At 42.0% G+C, this 21,468-nt stretch overlaps 1 protein-coding gene across 1 annotated transcript in view; it reads right to left on the reverse strand.

The window, feature by feature from the left end:
• Positions 1-15,450, reverse strand: part of rtn4r (reticulon 4 receptor) — a 42,846-nt gene extending 27,396 nt beyond the window's left edge. Inside the window, exon 1 of the mRNA XM_031849015.1 lies at positions 14,875-15,450. Within this exon, the coding sequence (XP_031704875.1) occupies positions 14,875-14,896 (22 nt within the window). The 5' untranslated portion in view covers positions 14,897-15,450. The remainder of the gene's footprint in view (positions 1-14,874) is intronic.
• Between the last annotated feature and the right edge of the window lie 6,018 nt (positions 15,451-21,468).

Below are 21,468 nucleotides of genomic sequence, written 5' to 3' on the forward strand. Positions count from 1 at the left end.
AGAGAGAGAGAGAGAGAGGTTTTGTCATGCAGTCGCAATGCTAGATGTTTGCTTTGTTGTTTCTATGAAGAATACGCTATTTCCAATCCCATGTTGTCTGACGCCTGTGTGACTTACATGGACTTCATTTAAACCCCACTATTCGGTATTCAGAACAAGTTGCATTTGCTTTAGCGCTTCAATTTCCACACCACATTTGGGCAGCAGTGTTGCCTCATCAGAAGCTCCTTTTTTTTTCAACAAACTGAGAGGGGAACAGCTGCAAGTCTGGAGATTTTGTTGCTGACATGGAAAGCAGTCATTAAAGCAGTTACTCGGAGGGTGTGCAGAGCCCACTTTGCATACCAATGAAATAGCACTGTCACCCGGGAATCAAGAGAACTCACAAACCTGCTCTCGCTTTTAAATATTAAAAAAATCAGTGTTATTGGAGTGTTAAAGGTTTACTGCCTGTTACCATAGACAAACATCTGAATGAGAATGTATCTACACAAGTATGAAGATAACAATACAGTTCCAAGTGTCCTATTTAGCATGGCTAAAATTCCATGTGGATCTAATGGTATTCTATCTGAATGTTAATGAACCTGACAGTTCTGTGATTGAATTATTAAACCTGCGACTTGATTTAAAAATATCTTCACCTCTCTAATCAGCCAGGTTCTGCAAGAATCCACTAAAATGTATTATTTTTGCAACAACAGCAGACATGATTTGTTGTAATAAAATGTACAACAATGGATCATTGGGAGATGGGGGCAGTTCGTGAGAGGGATGTTTACTTTTTATCAGATCAATGTTTTCAACCTGGGTGCCTTCTTTTTTTATGTTCCTTTGTGTGTCTGATATTTTAAGGTTCATTTCAGTTGCCTTGCATTTTAATTTGGGCTGGCATCCTTGAAATTAAAGGAAGATAAAAGGGAAACTGGCGCTATGTTAATCTCTTTGAAGATGGAGTCAATCTGGCAACAGAATGCCTAGCCCATATTTTCCCTTCCCTTTCCCTTCTTCCTGTATTCAGCACAGTGGATGAGAGATAACTGCAGACTCAGCTTAGCAACAGCTTACCTTAGGTGAGGGAACTCTTATAGCCCTCTGCTTTCATCTTGCTCCTTGTGGCAGATCAGGCTTTGTTTTGTCTTCTTTAATCTACATCTGGACTATGAATATTTATCTATGTCATTTTCTGTTTATTCCTACATCCTTCCCTGCAGAGAGACACAGACTGCACCAGTCTGGCTGGATTTTAAAAGGTATAGTCGGTGGTGGAGGAAGTATTCACATCTTTAGTAAAATTCAAGTAAACTGATCTTCTAGCTTGTATCAGAGCTGACCATTTTGGTGCCCTTTGGAGGATTTTAGCTGGTTCCCCTTGAATCGCAGCCGATTCTAGCACCAACCTTTGTGTTCATGCACTCACAGCAACCTGATCTCATGGGAACGCGTGAAAATAACTCAACATAGGACATCCCGTATGTTATGGGAACGTCTTTTCTTGTGTTATTTTACACTCTGTTGTTACACTGAAGCGTCCACAGTTGTCATATCATTCATATGTCATTTGTAAAGACCGGGCTGCTCACACAGAAGATACTTCACACAGAAGATGCTTAGCTTTATGTCTTTGAGATTAAATTATGCAAATCACACTCAATATATTGAAAGAATGTGCTGTAGGTTATTCCCCAAACACCTAAATAGTCTTTCCAACTTTCCCCAAAAAATAAAGGTGGGAGTTATTAAGGTGGTGGTATTTACTAGGATTCATATTTCCTTTGTTGTTGGCATTTTTGTAGCATTTAAAAATAGTATTAAAATAAAAATGTTTTTATTCTTCCCTCATTTGGGGCGCCTCTATGGATGGATGGCGCCACTTGCATTCGCCTCCATCGCCAGCTCTGTTTGGTATGTAAAAACTTCAGATTAACTCATAGCTGTCAAGTAGTTGTGGGGAGAAAAGTAGAGTACAGCACTTGAGCAATGTTACTTTCCACCCTGTGTATAGATTAACCTCCTTCTTGGTTTGTACGATGGAAATGTGTATACATAGACCCTTTCTGCTCAGAAGCTGCAGGCCGTTGTGGAATAATGGCGGCCTGCACAGTAATAACTACTACCTGTGTGCAGGCATAGCCATTATGCAAGTCCTTCACGCATTTAACCTGCAGTATCCTCCATTAGAACGTTACGATGTAGAAACAACTCGGTACATTGCGGTACAAAACTCAGTTAATCGGCAGGCAATGTTATGCAAATTCTGATGATGTAACCTATAATTGTTCTACAGAGGTGCTCTTGAGAATTGCTCCAAAGCGAGGCAGTGTTTCAGCAAATACTGCGATACAAACGAGTGCCGCCAATAGCTGCACCTGGAGTTGTAATACCTTTTGGAAGCAGCTTTTTCATCACATCCCCAAGAACCTGATAGAGTGCTGTAGGAATGAGTCCTAAAACATTGAAATGAGTCGGCATTTTTTTGCACTTCTCGTACCCTTGTCTGAAAATCTATGAGCTTTTTAAAATGGCTTTTTGGTTAGAAAGCAGATTGATATCTATCTATGATGTAAAATCGTCTTAAAAAAGGCGATTGCTAACAAATGGCTAAATGAGACTACAAAGCGCCATCACACCAACCACTAATCTCTCTTTAGCTTAGTGGTGGTGTCATGAAGTCATGTGTCCGTGGTGTAGTTCGTTTTTAGCCTGACGTTAGTTTTTTACTTCTGGTGCTTGTAGTTACACTTCAAAAATCAAAAGAAAGTGTAGTTTCTTTGTGAAAATTATCTTGTGTTTGTTATAGAGCTTATTTTGTGCAGTAAAACAAAATCCACAGAAAAAATAATCCCATCGGCTTTATGTTCGAGGGAACCAGTGAGATGCTAACTTTCGGCTTGACCTACAAACATGTTTCATCCCTGCTGCACTCTCTTCTCCTGTTATCTCCACCTTAATCTGCATCAGACTTTGCATTAATATTCTAACATCTTCCTTTCACCACTGTCCTGTAGATAAAGTACAGATACAGTAGGAATGCAGTGTCTTTTCATGTTGATCCACTATTTCAATTACAAAATCGACTCATCGAATATATTCATTAGCAAAACATCTGATGCACATCTTTGTTTCTTTGGAGTCATTTATTTTGAGGATCCTTTAGGAGAGCAACTAAAAAGTGTGAACAATGAAAAGTACATCCGTATCAGGTCTATGCACCCGAGCCTCCATCTCGCATACGAATCACGCTGCGACGTTAATACCCTGTTAATTACTCTCATCTTGACCTGCCAGTAAAATCAGCCCGGCTGCCACTGCCGCCCATGTTTCTGTTATCTGTGCAAAAATGCATTAACGTGTGCCCCCTTTAATGGATTTAATTAGTCGTAAACGGAGCTGATTCACCAGTTAAGTGGACGAGGAGTCGATACTGTAATACAGTCTCAATATGCACAGCTCCAACTCTATCTCATTGAGAAGGTGGTGCACGGCAATGGCAGAGGGTGGGCCAGAGAACCCTATTCAGTGATAAAGAAGGTATCTCATACTCCAGACAGTACTCACTCACTGCTCTCATATGAGAGAGAGAAAAAAACAAAAAACATAATTAGAGTGCTGTTGTATTGACAGAGGAATCCTTTTAGAGGAGCCCTTTCAATGTCGGATACATTATAATACGTTTCCACTGGAGGAGATGAAACACCAGCCAGGCCTATTTTCAGTGGATGGAAAGGGACTTTATTGTGACATCTTCCTGTCAAAAGAAAGAAAACATATCCTCGGGATGAGTGGACAGACAAAGAATGTACAGCAAAATTGGGGGAAAAAAGCTACAATTTTTCTCGTCTTTCAGGAGTGCGTTTTTCTGAAATAATACTGCCAAAACTAACACATCCTTATTTCAGCTTTAGTCAACAATGTTTGCCCAATAAATGCTTCCCCTGCAGGTTCAGTAAATGAGGTTACTTTGAGGAAGAGAGACCCATAAAGTTCATGTCAGTAAACCATTTCTCCTTTCATCCCCTCATCTGCAATAAAGTTTCCAGTCTCCAGTCCCTCCATTTGCTGAGTAATGCCCTTACCCCGGCCGGTGGTGAGGTGCAGTGCTCTCACACTGGAGGAAGCTAATGGCTGGTTATGGTTTCTAATGCGTGGTGCTTTAGCTTTTGAAATAACAGATCTCCATTTCGACTTTGTGTGCAGATAGAATCCATTGACGGGAAATACTGTGATACAGCAAGGGTCCTCATATATAAACATTACTTCAATATATACGGCATTGCATCATAACACAAGTTAGAACTTATGAAGTTCCAGACCTTTGCATAAGAACATTTTCTCTGACTGGACCTCTTTGAATTTTAGTTGAATTCTCCTGAGCTCTAAGTTACCAGACACAGCTAAACTCTTGCTTGTATTTGGTGATCGGTTAAGATGATGATACACAGACCTCTAAACAAAGCCGACATATGATAATACTTTGCTAAAAGCTTCATCCTCTCCCCTCCCAAATCTAGCTGTGCAGTCAATTGTTTAGGATGAAGACAATCTATTAAAAACAGCAGATGTCAACCGTAATGTAAAGCAACATCTAGGCAAAGGGACTACTTAAACACATAGATTCCAAGTGCTGTGGAGAAAAATCTAAAAAGAAATCAAGATCCACATAAAAGTAGAAATGAGCAAAGATAAAGAAGGGGAAAACCAGGGGGCACTCAGGTGTCTTTAACTTGGAGGGGAAGGTGCACCGATCTCATGGCTGTTTCAACAGAGTTAACTGTGGGAGATGGGAATGTAACATGTACTACTCGCCCCACCTCAAATGCGGTCCGCCTCCTAAACCTTGTGTGAGTCAGCAAGCAGCAGGGGGTTCTAGCAGCTTGTGTGTGTGTGTGTGTGTGTGTGTGTGTGTGTGTGTGTGTGTGTGTGTGTGTGCGTGCGCGCGCACATGGAGCTCATCCCGCTGAAGTGCGTATGAGCTGAAAGGGAAAGTGGAGGGAGAGTGTGCTCCCTCTCCCGTCTCATATTTATCTGCGGTGTAATGTGCCGCCTATTCATGCGATGCCTTTTAAAGGCATGGTGGGAATTGCTTCACAGCCAGGCATGGAACTCAATATGCTAATGCCCTCCAAGGGAGTGATGGAGGGGGAGAAAACATAACCTGTCAATTACCCACGGCAAAAAAACACTGAAAGATTTATTGAAAACCACCAGAAATTTCCACAAGACAAAAGAGCTGAAACATACGATAGATCAAAACACAAGTCACCGATTGTTTGCTTAATTACAAAATCATGTCAGAAAAATTACCCTCCTCTGACTTAATGGCATAAAGTTGAATTGTATTACATTGAGGGGTGCATATGGCAGTACCTTCATCAATTACTTCTTCGGAGTGCCAGGTGGAAATCTCAGGCTTTGATTTATGCTAACAGAGAAAAAGCTGGATCCGTCAAAACTCATTATCCAAACAATGGAGCGGGTTATGTGTTTTTGATGAGGGATGCAAAACGGGTATATACAGCTCGAGAAGACAAAAACAATACATCATAGATACACTACACATCTGAACAGCCAGCTTCCTCTTCCAGTTGTGGCATAGCCCCCCCCCCTCCAAAGCATGTATGTTGGCTAAGGAACCAAGAAGGCACAGTGGGACCATGAGCATTGGTCTGAGATTATTTTGTTTCTCAGGCAGTGCTCGTCTCCCTCACTGGAATAATTGCTGTGATGATGGGCTTCGCTGGAAAGACGGACAGGCATGTGAAAACAAGCCCCATTTCTGATTAGAGGTTTGCAAAGCGAGCCATCTGACGCAGCCGGGACAGCGACAGTTCCCCGGAACAATCTTTTCTCTCCGATCCCGGGATGTTAAAGGGTTTCCATGGGAAAATTTTTACGCAGGTCTCCCGCCCGCTCTAATGCTTTGAGAGTTGCGTCAAAATGCTGCACTGCGGGATCTTAACACTGACTGATAACATATGAGGGAGAAAAAGTATCTATATTTGCTGTTTCTAACACCCGGTGAAGACCTTCCTTCGAGGAAATTGATCCATTTTGCGATTCTAGCGGCAGCGCTGGTCGGAATAATGACAAAAAACGGGTAGTTATCACGGTTTCACTGATCTCTAACATATGGCTGAACAGATAGAGATCATAATACTACACAAGATGATAAAGAGGATAAAGATGTCAAGGCAACATTTGTGGTGTAGAAACACAGCATCAATTAACACTTAGCACAAAAGTTGTAGTCGAAACATAAAAAAATAATTCGTAGGGTAAAGAATTTGCCATGTTCTGGAAAATAAATGTCCTTCCTGATATGGATTCCAATACCTGAAGTTGTGAATCAGCCAAAATTAAGTACCATTCAGATGCCCGTGCGTTAAATATAACCATACATGGATGTGATATGATTGATATTGTGGTATGTCCTGGCTCAGGTTAAACCCTTTTCAAAAGGAAATGAATGCCATTAAACTTTCTTTAATTCTCTAGTTTGACAGACAGCCATAATGGAACAGTAATATATAGATAAATCCAGTAAAGGAATTACCAACAATTCCTTTAAGCATATTGAGAAATAAGCGAGATGGCTCACTACTTCCATCATCGATTTTGGACGCAGCAGTTGTTTTTCGGGAGCTGGAGGTAACGAGTGAGCCATCTCGCTTCCTCCTCATCTCTGTCGAAAGTTGCACATGCAAAGTAATGATCGGGCAGGATGTACGGATCAGGTAGAGAGTGACACGAGTTGCATTTTAGGCTATATCTTCGCCAACACAACATACTGTATACAATGGTTCATGACCTCAGCTTTAGATGCTGTTCCAGCCTTTGCTGGTATTCTGGTTTATGGGACTTAAACCCATGGATGACATATGGTCCTAGTCCACACAAACATCATCACTGGAGGAAAATCCATGTCCGCTAACCTCTGCCAGCAACCAGATACATCCTAAATCCGCCTCCATCATCATCCCACTGTCTTCCCAGCCCTCCCCACTGCTTCCCCTGAGCCCAGCAGATTACAGATATCATTATAATGGACGTCCTGGCAGGCTAGTTGCGGCCACATTTAATTTGCCGTGGCCTGATATCTACACAAGATAATCAGCATTTACACCTGAGAGTGAAGACGGAAAGACGGGTGACATTGTGTATGTGGGTGAGACGGTAATAGAATTGCGGAGGGAAGAATTGCGCAGTGTGAGAGGAGTAAGGGAAAGTGCGAGTGAAGGAAAGACTGCAAAGAATCAGAAGGAATATGTATTCGGCACACAATCCATTGGGACAAAAGGAGAGTAACGGTGAAGCGCACTTGCCAGATTTGCATTCTAATAAGAATGACCTACTTTGAGCCCCTGAGATGAGTGAGAGCAAAACCTGATTCAGATGAACATCCCTGAACACAGATGTTACATCTTGGAGGGAGTTGCCTTCCCTTCATACTGTATTTTGCTTTGAGAGGGCAGCCTTGTCCAATTGCATCCCAATAAACAACAGTGTTCTTTTTAAAGTGAAGGTCATAGGGCATTCTCACTGGAGCATACAAAGATACAATAGCTTCATTGATTCCACTTTTAGGCTTGAGAGTATGTTTGGGAAGTCTTGCTTTACTCCCGAAACGGTTGCAAGATTATGCATTTCCTACTCGACATATCCTTTTTTCCTGCGACCACTGAGGACATTGATTTGTGTCTGAAAAAAAGTTCTATCAGCCACCACAAATGTGTGGAATCCTTGTATAAAGCTACCAGAGCAGGTATATATTATATATGTTTAGCACCTAGGGCATGAGCTTTCACATCTATAACAGATCAATTTCCCCTGAGCCTGAAGAGTGACGACCCATTTCCTTTGAAGGGCTCACCATACATACATCTGCTGCGAACTACCCACCAAGCTCACAGGGACACATTACTGTTGTGAATGCATTGCAATGTGACTGTACGAAGGCACAATCTGTCATTGGGTGCTGAAGCCTTTGTTCTACCTCCATTTTAAATGGGAGTATGGCAAAATGTAAAACAATTGTTTCTATCTATCCATCCATCCAGTTCCAGGCCTCCCGCCGAAGAAGTCGGGTGACTCCAGACTTCTTATTGATAAGCCTCACTGATTACTATTCACTCTCTCGACACGATACAAGAGCTTTGTCGAGGTTTGTTTCTCATTGGCTTATTTCTTCATGATTTATTTTTTTATTTTTTTTTATTTTGCAAATCTAACCAGTTATACTGTACCTTGCTACTCGCACCATGTGCAACAGGAAATGGCAAAGGCACTTGTCATTTCAATGCAACTTTTGACATCAGATCATGCCAGGACACATTAACTGTCGAGTCTGTACGCTCCGAGATCACATCTTGCTCTCATTGGGATCCGATCGGCCAGACCACATGCCAAGGTGCCCTAGTTTGCGTTGAGCTTAAATGTTGATATCTGATCAGGCAGGTCGCATTGATGTGCGGACTCAGCTGAGTTCCGACAAGTGTAACCACAGACTTATTTTATGAAAACGCAAATTTGTTTGGTTGCACCATAAAACAGTAGACAGGTTGATCTTCGTGTTAATGTCCCCAAATCAACCAGGACCAAAATCTTAACGATTCTAACTCGAAATGCCTAAAAATGAGCGGCACTACCTTGAAATAAGACCGGAAATGAATGGACAATACCGTGTTATGATGGAGACTTTTATATTTAGTTTATCCATCCATCCAATTCATGGCTTGTCTAGCCTGTCTGTCTGAGTAGTCTGCCCTCTCTGACATTAGGTGGGCTCTGCAATCTCAAGGTGCTTTTTTCTTTCATCCAACGCTGAAGAACTACCCTTTGAAAGTTTGCTAAAATATGCAGTAAATACAGCATACAGTATTTCTCCTACACATAAAAAAACACCTATATATGCAGCTTTTTATGAAAGTCACAGAACCGTTCCGAAGCGGTCTTTTTGAACTTTGCCCTGAATGACGATAAATAATGGAGAGGATCCATACAGTGCAGAAAGGTAACCCCCCCTGCATTTTTGGCTTAAGTACTGTAGTGGAAAAATGCAGCAGGAGACAGATGTCTTCTTAAAGCAGAGACTTTAATTAGAAGCAACAAAGTTGAGTCTGTTTATGAAGCAACTGAACGATACTCAAATACACAATCTTTTATAAGCACCAACATCCAGCCACAAACTTAGTACTTTCCACTATGCACCGCTATGCACTGCTTGTTAAATTGCAGATTACAGTTTTTATTGCTGTCATGTTATACAATTAACAAACCATATCCTAAAGATACCACAGTGTTCTGAGACATCGAGGGGTGTTAGTCCACAGACTAACTTACTCAATCGCAGAAACAAAACATCAACTCCCATCTGTCTAGTGTGCATACTAATCACAACTACAGTCATCCTCACAAAGGACGATCACGAGGGTTGGTAGGGAATCCATTTTGACGTCACTGATGCAAATGAGATCAACAGGGCTATAACTACCAGAGGATACGTATCTATCAAAGGGGGTAAAAAAACAAATGAGTTTCTTCTTCAAGATATCCTCCCTCTAAAATATTTAGTTGAACATTTGACAGTCTTGCTGTTAGAAGCGCGTCAGCCAACATACTGACTGAAAGCAGATTTCACATCAGAGCGTATGTGTCAGAAAAATGTGGCTAATCATATCAAAATGTCCTCCGTGTTTACCGAAGCCAAGTATTGATGGACCTGCCTCTTTGCTATCATCACACTTTCTGCTATGAGTGCTGACTTTGTATCATACACATTGTTATACTGCATATCAAAAGGTTAGACACATCATGTGTGTCGGTTGATCAGTTATGCTAACCTTCCTCCTAACACTGTGATCAATTACAATGTACTCGCGCTCGCATCTCGGATCAGGCAGCCGCTTTATCTATATGAGTGGCACTGCCTCCTGCGAGAAGAGGAGCGGGGCATGGGTTGACTTATAGGGCTGACAGCGGCTCCATTCATGCGCCTAATTTAAGAGCGGCTTCTGCTCTGTCTAATTAACAATTTACTAGGCCATCAGTCAGCCTCCCCATTGTGGTATAATCAGCGTCACCGGCGCTCAGGCAGCTCGGCGCACACTGCACACATCTGCAATAGGATTAGAACAACCATGCAGCTTTCATGGATACACGGGCAGAAAAGTGGGCACGTCGAGTTCAAAGGGCGCAACCCACAAACTGAGAGAAGACACAGTGCAGTGGAGTGAGATGGCCAACGTGACAAATTAGCCAGCTCTGTTTTTGCATTCTAGGATCTGCAGCCGCATAATGTTGTTGTTGTTTTAAAGGAATCAACAGATGCACATTTGCTCCCCTGGGACGGGGGGTGGGGGGGGGGGGCTTCCGTGTTGCACGCTGGCTCAGCCGGTCGACATTTATCACGACTCTGGTGTGAACGCATGCTATGACGCAACATCATATTGTGTGCAAATTTCCCTTGTGTTTTATCTAAGGGTTGGCTTTACAGGCACGTGGGAGGTTTTGATCTGCTCCGTCATGCATATGCACCTATAGGATTACGATTCAGTGTCAGGGTGGATTTTTGTAAAGAGACAGGAATAAATCCCCCCATAAAGGCTCCACCCGCCTCCCCACCCTAAAGTTGCATAACGCTAATTCTTCTGGTCCTCCCTCTGCTCCCACACCCGGCTCAAGACAAGAACCAACACTTGTTATGTCTGGAGAGGAGTGTAGGGGGTTGGGGGCTAGCTTCTACAGTTTTCTGCTCATTGTCCTTCTAAATATTGTGACAGTAGAATAATAACCCACAGAGAGGATTAAGGACTGTTAATCTGGGGGAATAGTGTATTCCATTTCTTTTGCTTTCTGTATTATTTCGCCCCTTAGCTTCCTTTGTATAAACAAATAGAATTTTGCTCGTTTATCCACTTAGTTCCTCTGTCTTGCTGATTAGCAGGGAAGAGCTGGGAGGCTGGGACATCCTAGAGCGGATGGATCCAAGGATATCTGAGGCCAGCATGCCTGTGCGTGTGTGTATCAGGGAATCTGAGTGCGTGTGTGTGTGTGTGTGTGTGTGTACTGTATAAACAAATGCAGTGCTACTTGAAGGGCGCGGCCAATTAAAAGAAGACCCTGAAGGAGTGTGCTCATCCGGATGCAGTGAACATAGCAGATCCACTCTCAGATAGCCTGCTGCAGTTTGTCACTTTTAGTAAGGCATTAATACCACCAAGGCTATGTAGCAGGAAATATTGACATATTCATCCTTTAGACACGGAGCAATCGATAAGAAATATGAATACAATGGCTCACAGGATCACAAATGTAAAAGGAATCCAACACATTTTTATGTATGAATCACATTTCACACAACACACAAACTTTGACTAATAAGGCAAGAATAGTAATACTTTAATTGGATATGAAATCAACATAAAACATTTTTTTATAAATCAATATAAATGAATAACAATACTAATCTTACAAGGTTAAATCAAATGTTTCATAATTGTAATAGAATGTCCTTAAAAGAGATAATTGTGCTGTAATAAATGCAATATGCTGTTATCTTATACAAGAGCTGCCATTGAATTAATACAACTTCTAATAATGACTTGTAAAAGAAAAAAAAAATCTTATTTTAACTAAATAAGTATCAAAATCAGAAATGCTTTATTGATCCGCGTAGTTTGGGTTAATTTATAGTTACATTATAGATTTAAAATATATATACAAACATCAATTATTAAATAAATGTAATAAGAAATAAGTATGTAAAAATATGTGCATTATGCTACACTTTAACAATAATAAATATGTAAATTATGTATGCTGCAATATATAATAGTCTGAATAGAGAAATGAATACATATTATATAATTCAATGTAGAGTATAAATATGTCATTGTGAGTAAATACTTTACATTCAAAGTAACACACTTGCTGTTCTCTAGACTAGATAAGGGTATAAATCTGATCCTAAACACAATCCAACCTTTAAGTTATTAGCTGTATGACAAAATCTAAGTTTGAGCAGTTCACGAGTGAATGTTTGTACGAGTAGTCGCACAGAATCATGTGTTCGGAGCGCGTTCCACGTCGGAAACAAAGCGGCTTTATGCATGGTCAGTAAGGGCAGCTGGCTAAATCAGCATCGATACAGGCCGGATTGGGATTTGGCCTTTTTGCATCACAGCTATGTTGACTCCTACTGACCCCCAACACTTTCTCATAAAGGGACAATTACCACTGACCCTTTATTGACCTCTATTGGTGAACAGAAGGAATTGCAACAACATTAGAAGAACGTGTTATCTCCTCTTCTTTGGAGCTGCTCACATCTCTGAGTCAGGTAATGAGGCTTATTAGTCTTCATAGCTAGAAAGGTCTAGCTCATAGCACCGTCCTCAGTTGTTAAATACATAGAAAAAGTGAATAAATGAGACCGGGGAGACTGGGAGGGTCTTGAAATTCAGGCCGAAAAAAAAAAAAGAGGTAAAAATGAAAGCCAGAAATCTCGGCACCTGCCTGAGCAATCAATAAGTCAGTCTTATTGGTCAACAACCTTTCCAGCTACAGGTACATTATCATTGTTTTGTGTACAAGTAACACATTCCACACTGATGGAAGCAGCGTTAAAAGAAAAATACTCTCGCTTTGCTGGAGCATCCGTGCAGATGACATACTGACATGTGATGAAAGTCAATTTAACCCGAAACACATGATGTAACACAAGCAGCGATAAGTCGGACCACCACCACACTTCTCAATTTCATGTGCATCCTCTTTCTTCCTCTTCCTTTCTTCACACCTCCCCACACTAGCAGAAGGCAACACACACGCACACCCCCCCCCCCCCCCCCCCACACACACACACACACACACCCTTGTGCACATATACACACCCATACAAACACAAAGATGGATCAATTTCACATTGTCTTTCAGTATGCGGAAGATGCCGTGTCTCATTGCCAGTTTATGGCACAACGTTTTTATCACACTAATGTCCCCATGCAAATCAGCCATTGTTGTTCCTTTTGTTGTTGTTTTTTTGCTTGCCATCTTTGCTTACAGCTTGATACGTTCTAAACAATAATCTCGCCACCACAGATGCTGCATCTTGTGGCCTATTTTCTTTTAAATAGGGCAGAGTTTTTGGCAAGGCCCCACCAAAACGACAGTAAAAGTTTAACTAAATGAAGAAAAAAAATGGCCTAATTGTGTGGTGGTTTAAAACTCCTAAAGAGAAAGCTTTCACTTCCACCATAATAGGTTGTATCCATTAATTTGGGCTTGATTGGCTTTGCTTGGCAGACAGGCAGCAATGGCACCCCCAAGCAACAGCTTTCCCACAGAGCCATTTGATCATGTGCTGACTGGGTTAAAAAGAGTGTAAATTAAAGTCTCTCCTCACTCTGACACTTTAAACACAAGGCACAGGCCATATTTTCTCAGCCAAATCAGAAACCTTGAGAGAGGGATACCAATTATAATTGCAGCGGGATAAAAAAAAGGAGAAAAATCAGACATGTGTGATGCTAAATCACACCAGTTGGATGATGAAAACCTGCCTGAGGGGTCTGAGGGACCCAGAGCCATTCTGTGGTTGGTGGGGTGTGCACTTGCATTAGCATCACCCTGTGACATATCAAAGAGAATGCAAAGTATGGATGAAAGTAGACGTGCCTCTGTGATTTAAATGCAAAGTTAGTCCGTAGGCCCACAATAATCTGCGGCTTTCCTACCATAATCCTGCAGTTTTAGCCAAGTAATGAACAACGGTAGGAAGAGGGGAGTGTGTACAGCGCGTTGCATAATCACTCCGTGCATGTCTGTGTGCTGGGGTGGGGCAGGGTGGAGATGAGGGTTTTCCACCAGCTCTTGATGGAACAAATTGGATGGTGCCGACATGCACTTATATCTCATCGCGGCGGTGCTTATCAAGCATTACACGCCATGTCAGTGTCGTTCTCTCTGCACTGCGTTAAAACATATTTACACAACACAGGCACGGGGCACAATCAGGCGCGCAGGAACACACGCACTGGCATGCCAGGTGCTTCCTCCTCCTTGCCCCTCCTTTCGCCACCTATCCGCGCACACACGCACGCACACACACAGCCTACGCTCCTGCCAAGAAATATAATTCTTTGCCATTTCCGGCGGGAATGGAGGAGCATCTCTGTCCTCATTAGAATAGCTCCACGTCCAGTCGATGAAAGCTAAAAGTCCCGATTCCCTGTCTTTTTTGGCGGCACCCTGAACGGGACGATGCCTCAAAAACACCAATTATAAGCCAAGGAGCTGGAGAAGAAAGAGGTTCTATTGGACCGCCAAGCGGACCATCTGCGGACTTCATCATAACCCCCCCTCCTCAGCGTCCACACGGGATGATCGGATGCCCGGGTTAAGTTGCGTTATCATGGAGAGCATATTGACCACCATAAAAACACCACACACGTTCTCTCGCGCACACCCGCTCGTGCACCAGCACACGCGCGAATGCGAAGAGAGAAAAGAAAGGGACATGCACACAATCTGCTCTGAATTATGACTCAATTAAGAACCAGAGTCAAGGTCGTTTACAGCCGCAATAACTGATATTGACGCTGCTTTTTTAGTCCGCACTACAAATAAGAGAACGGAGTGTTACTCTGCAGACTGGAGGTGTTTATCAGCCATGTAGCAGTTTAACCAAACCCCAGAGGTGCCAGCAGAGTGAACTCCAATTAGAACATCTGATTTGTCTTTGGCTGTATCTGTTCTCCACAGACCAGTGACACTGCTGTGGATTTAATCATTGCGCAATAACCAAGCAGGATCCTCCTGTTTGCTTTATGTGAAACACTTTACAAAGACGTCTTATTGTCTGATGCGTATACTCACCATCAATAATAACGGTCTTCATGATTTAGATGTGGGTGAAATCCAGACGCTGTGTAAATCCAAGTCGAATGAATCCCAGCGTGTGCGGAGGCAGATAGGATATCCGCTGTTTTATTGCAATTTATGGGTAGTTGCAAATCCAGTGCATACTGGGAGATGAAGAGCCTTCAAGCGCCCCTGCACCCTTCAAACTTTAGCTGTAGGTCTTCCCGAGTAGGGAGCCACGTCTCCGGCTGCACCCGAGCTCAGTCATTTGGACGAGGGATTCAGAAAAAAAATAGTCAGCAATAAACATCCAAAAAACATCACCTCCCCAAAATGTAGGACGCGCAGAAAGAGATAGCTCAAAGTGTTAACGCACATGTGGAGAATCAACGGCACAGGCGAAAAATCAGTATTGGATCCATGTTTTGAAATCGCAGAACATATCCAGTCCGATCACTTGCCCCGCTGTATATTTCCCAAGTAGGCTACACGCAGAAAAGTGTGGCGGATGCGCACGGATGTCGGCCGCACTGCTGAGCGTCAGTGCGTTTACCACGGGGAGGTGGGAAGGGAGGGCGGGGCGGCGAGGTGCGTTTGGCGGAAAGAGGGAGAGAGAGAATTCAGAGATTAATGTTTTATGGGTATGTGTCACGCTGCAAAAAGAATGTATATATTCGTCTTACATTTCAAAGTGAAATTGTCATATCAATCAAGGCGAAGCACGGGAGATTTTACGCATGTATTGAACTCGCTGTGTTTTCTGCCTGGCTTCACTAAATACCAAATACAAACAAAAATGGAAACATAAGGGAGTTTACATAAGTGATGGACTTTAACGATTAGAAGAGTATATCTGAGACTTAATGACTTATTCAGACGGACATTTCTTGCAGCGCAGGGCTGCTCTCTAATGAATGTTTTATGTGACGGGGTGGAGGTGATGGTGATGAGTGGGTGTGTTGGAAGGTGACGTGAGGGGAATCTATTTGGATCGGACACGGCCAGGCACGCACATGCATACGAAAACACTCCCAAAAGACAGGCGCAGAGCCCAGCCTGGTGGTGGGACCCGCGCTCCCTCCGGGGGACAGGACAGGACAATGTGGCTGCTCTGATGTCGTATAGGCGGAGTTGTTTTCAGTTCTACTTGGTTAACCGAACAGACAGAAAAACATTTGAAATCCCTAAACCTACCTGAGCCCCAAAAAATCCTCCCCTGGTGTTTGTTTTTTTCTTTCTTTTTTCTTATAAGTCTACTTTCCCTTAATTTTTCCCTTTATAATTGATTGCTCATATTTATATATATTGGAAGAATAAATTCGAGTTTCTGTATTTTATTTCTATTCTTTTCTTCAACACAGGCAGACATTTTCCTCTCTGCATTTTCTCCATGTGGAGAGTCAAAGTGCCGAGCATGTCCGACATTAAACATTAGGTTTACAAAGTGATTAGACTAGTGAGCAGCAGAGACTCACACCGGCAACGCTGACTGGACCGAAGAGCGGTTCACCGTCGCTCCCGTAGCTCGGCAGTAATGCTTGGTTTGCTGAAACCCAGGAGGATTGGATTTACAGCAGCGGCACTTGCTATCTTTAGGTACCACACGCCCCCTACCGGCAAAGATCAAAACACATCTTCAGCACCATGGACAGAGACAGAGAAGCCTCATATGTGGAAGATAATTCACTGCTCACCCAAAGAGACAGAAAGGCATCACACTGTGTATGTATGTATGTGTCTATAAGCTCGGGAAGAGAAACTATTGAATTCACAGTGGAGACAACGTTGTTTATGTTAATTACATTCTCTATGAGGGAATCTGGAATATTTCCATCTGCTGGCATGCACATCATGTCATAATGAAATACAGGAAACTCTCCAAATTGAAATCTTGAACTTGGAATAGCATCTTTTCAAATTGTGACATGTACAGAAAACACTACATTGTGTGTATTTTGAGGCACTGGCACAGGATCAAATGCTTGTGTTAGTTATACTTTAGTATGTCGACTGAGACAGGGAAAAGCCAAGAGATTACCATAGGGAGCAGGTGAATGGAACACCACAGCCAGGTGGGTGGTGTAGTCGAGTGAAATGGGGGTATGAGCAGCAGGCTAATCCCGAGCTTACAACCACCACCAATATTGAATCACACCATCAGAGTATGTCGGTGAGCCACTCGCATGGTATTTGCTCACAGTGGTGACCGGCAGGGACAGATGGCCAGTGGAGACACGGTCCAAAGCCGCAGCAGCGACCTGCTGGGAACGAGGTCACCCCGCGAGAGCAGGAAACGCTGTCACCTTTCACCGTCGTGCCTGTCTCTCCTGCTTGATCTGAGAGCATCCGTGTGGGCAAACACATGTGTGTGCATAATCCTGTCATGCATTTGTATGCTCTTTGTTTGTATGCCCGGGAGTGTACTGGAACAGGCAAAGTGCCATTTCTTGTGCTGGATTTTACAAGGCTTCTCTCAAGAGAAAAAGATGAAATAAAAATGCAACAGACGGAATGTACATTCAAACGCAGCGTTCTCTCAACCAACATTCATATATTTTCTGTAATTTAGAAACTAATTACAGAAAATATATTCTGGAGTAACCAGGTTATGTAGATGTGCTTGCTGTGAAATACTTTTTTAATATAAGCAACTATTAGTTTAAAACAGAAACATCATTTAAATAGAAAAGAACTGAAGTTGCTTTTAAAATAGGAACTTAATTAAGTTGCAGCATACCGCGTTAACATTATCGCAAAAATTGGCCACTGAAATACATTCACAGAGTTCTTCACTATAACCCCAGATAGGAAAAAAACATTAATTTGGCTCACTGGTTGAGACGTCTCCTTGAGCCAGGAAGTGAAAGGTATACTGTAACTGATTATTACACCTCCCCCAGCTCATTATAAAACAGAACCACTCACTCCTGAGTCCTCTGCTCATTCCATTACAGTATATCACAATGATATGCGCCACCAAGTGAAAAGGACACAGGTAAATTGTCATGGGAGCTCTGAGGCTGGAGGCCTTGCACGGCGAGCGACCGTAAATTAACTAAGGGTGGATCATTGCTATGCGAATGCAAAAAAAAGGAGATTGGGGATCTTTATTTCATGACGGTAATGAAATGAGTCAAGCTGTTGAGTCTCAAAGGCAGAGGATGCCAACGCCAAGGCTCTGCCATTCTTTCATCACAAGTTTGACGGATCAAAAGGAGAACAGGGGCATAAATGACTTCCTTTAGTAGTGGAAAAGTCGTGTCCCACTGCCACGGGAGCTACAGTAGGACCAGTGTTAATTACAGGACATGAATGAAAGTTAAAACTGAAGGTTTTAACTCACTCCAGATGCAAAGGTTGGCTGCGCAGGTTATGTGTATGTTAAAGGTCATCAATCCAACACACACTCACGTCAAGCATGGCTCTGACATTTCTCTTCCTGGCTGAGAATTCATCTCTTCTATAGTCCTCCGAAACGTGTAAATATTCAAGAAAGGTCCAAGAGATGTAGGCGTTTGCCGGCGTTACACATCCTCTGCTGTGTTTGGCCATTGCTAGGCCACAGCTGAGCTGGAAGAGGCTAATACATCTGTCCTGCTGCACGGAGTGGCTAGGATATAAATACATATTGAATGTTTAAAAAGGAACCGTCAAAAGTATTTGTAAAGAAAAAGGAGAGACATTTTTAATCCTGCTTGGGTAGAGAATCCCTGCTGGCTGAGTTTCGCAGTATGTCTTTGTGAAATATGAGAGGTAAAGCCAGTTCAGAGCAGTGCTGTTACTTTTTTACACTAATCGTTGGAGTAAGAGTTATTTTTATTGGCCTCGTAACTCTGCACATAATAATGAAAGAGGTGGATTGGCCACATTAAACAAACACAAAAACACACACACAGACACTGTATGAAATGCATCAGAAAATACAAAAGCAAGAAAAGACATTAAAGAATACCTTTGTACAGTGATTGCAATGATGGAAATTATGCTGAACACAACGAGCAGAAATATAAGGAGACAAGGAATGGTTAGCATCTGTGTGTCTTTGCCAATCAGCTCTTGTGTTCTGCTGACATTGGCTTTACCTTCTTAACATTATGGGGGCTCACATCATGAAAAAAATACCTGCAAAATCAACGTTTATTTCCTTTTAAATGTATTAACACGTCTTTTATTAAAACCTAATTTGTAAGGGTCAACAAATCATCATCGATCTTTTATGGACATCAGTTTAAAATCACTTTTATAAGAAATGGTCATGAAATAAGGAGCAGCTGTGAAGTATCAAGCTAATATAACACTTAAAGAATTATCCAAGACCCCATTCAGAACACAAGGATTAGGTAACAGAAGACAAGCAGCATTTTCACTCTCCTGCTTAAACTATCAATATATCAAAGAAATATGATTCTCAAAAATGGCCAAATATAAAAACTAAATATATATGCAGATTACTTTCTCCAACTGCACAATCAACTCAAACAGAAAACAGCTGTTTCCAACATGACAATGTGAAGCCAATGTACTGCGTGTACTGCGTATGTGTGCATATATTTCAGTTGCCCCAAAAAGTAGTTGCATTTGAATACACTGAGTGGGTCATTTATTTATCATTCAACAACACAGGGCTGTATAATGCTGCTGTTTACATTCCTTATGATGCAAAACAATGCACTACAGGAATGCATTGTTTTGTGTTTGTTTTGGTTGTCCTGTTTTTCCTGAGTTGAAAATGGGCTACAACTGCATTTCGTTGTGCATCCCTGTGTTGTAAATAATGACATAAATCACCCTTGAACAATGTTGCGCTATAGTTGCCGTACCTTTATGCTTCTCATAACAGTCACAATCAACCCAAGATGCATGGCTCAATCCATCAGACTCTTCTTCACTCAAGGCATTGAGCAAGTCTAATGCCTGATTTATGACGCAGCTCTATTTTGCACAGTCGTGGGACAGAATGTGTTTGCATAAATACATAGAATGTTTATCTAGCAAATATGATAGCACTAAAATTACGGCATCATCTAGGGGTACATTTGACTTGCTTGCACTTATAGGTATAATTGGACATTTTCCAAATCCAGCTTTATTTTTGGAGTATTTCACAATAGAGGGTGCTGTATATTCACTTTTAGGAAAAGTTAATGACGGGGACTTAAATATTTTAATAAAACAATGTAATATACAAAAAACTGCCTCAGTTAAATTTTAACCGTTGGCAGCTTGAGTATTAAAAAATGCATATTTTTCCTGTAGTGCTATTTATCAATTTATATTACTTTGTTGAAAGTTGGCTATCTTTGGAGATGTCAACCATAGAGATGTCTAACTTCTTGCCAACATAATGTGATGATACGGCACTTGGCTCGTGGTGCTCAAAGCACCAAAAAACACATTTGAAAGACTCAGCCCTAACCCTAACTCATGATGCTGTTACTCAATACATTCAACAGACCTTGTTGTGAGCAGTTTCATGTGGGAACTATAGAATAAATCCTGATAAATAGCACGAAAGGTAAGCGGAAAGATACAGTATGTATTTTTGATTTTCTGTTGAACTGTCCCTTTAAGGAAGTTTTGTATTGTAGAATGTGAACTCCCCCTACCTTGCAAATAATCCTCAAATCCCAAATTACATGACCTCGGAGTCCTTAGTAGGCCCTGTGTACTGGGTTCCAGTGTATCAATATGTACATAACTGCAATGTACGTTTAGGGGCTAGCAATAATGTAAAAATAACACTTGTTTAGGTACAGGTGCTATAAAGCTGTAATCAACTTTACTACTACTACTTACTGCCACCTAATTATGTCTTTGTACATAGTTTTGCAGTGTTTCGTGAAAGACTTCAAGAACATTGTTCATTTTCGGATTGTCACGCTGATAAGGCATCTTGGAATTGCCCTTGAGGAGCAGAATCCAATCACAACGATGTATTCCGTCACAAGAGCCGTTACTCTCTGTGCCAACCATTTCTTATTTTTATTTCCTTGCTTTTCGTCCACTTTTTTTTTTTTTACCGAACTCGCAGGACAAAGAGTTCACTCTGCCTTTCCAGCTCTTGCTCATTAGGCCTGGGAGTCAGATATCAATTCAGGGCTGGGTGAAAACCCTGTCGCCATTAAGATCGGGTGACAGCTCATTTGCCTTGGTGGCCTGCATAAGCCCATAGCAGTGATGGAATTGTTCTTTTTTTCCCCCAGTCTGTAACCTCATTAACTTATTGGAATAAAGACAATGTGGAGTTGTTTGCACTAAGCTGTAATTACGCAGATTTACTCACTTTCTCTCTCACTCGCTCTCTTCTCTTCCCATTTTAATTAGATTGTCCTCTCCTCAAACATTGACAATGTGGACTTGTGGCTTTTGACTCATGAATCAAGCACCCACCCACCCATCACTTCCTATATGAATTTGAATACTGTGTGTGTGTGCGTGTGTGTGGAGAGAGGGAAAGGGAAGGTAGACGGTGAAAAAGCATCCCATGCAAACATGCCATATGTCTTCACTAGTCATATTACCTGGCTTGACAAGGCTACATTCCTTGAGACTGTCAGTGGGTCGGAGAGGACAAGTATGTGGAAATTTATTCCCCTGCAACTTCACGTG

The sequence above is a fragment of the Anarrhichthys ocellatus genome, unplaced genomic scaffold, assembly GCF_004355925.1.
Source record: "Anarrhichthys ocellatus isolate YVR2014 unplaced genomic scaffold, GSC_Weel_1.0 scaffold9, whole genome shotgun sequence".
Lineage (NCBI taxonomy): Eukaryota > Metazoa > Chordata > Actinopteri > Perciformes > Anarhichadidae > Anarrhichthys > Anarrhichthys ocellatus.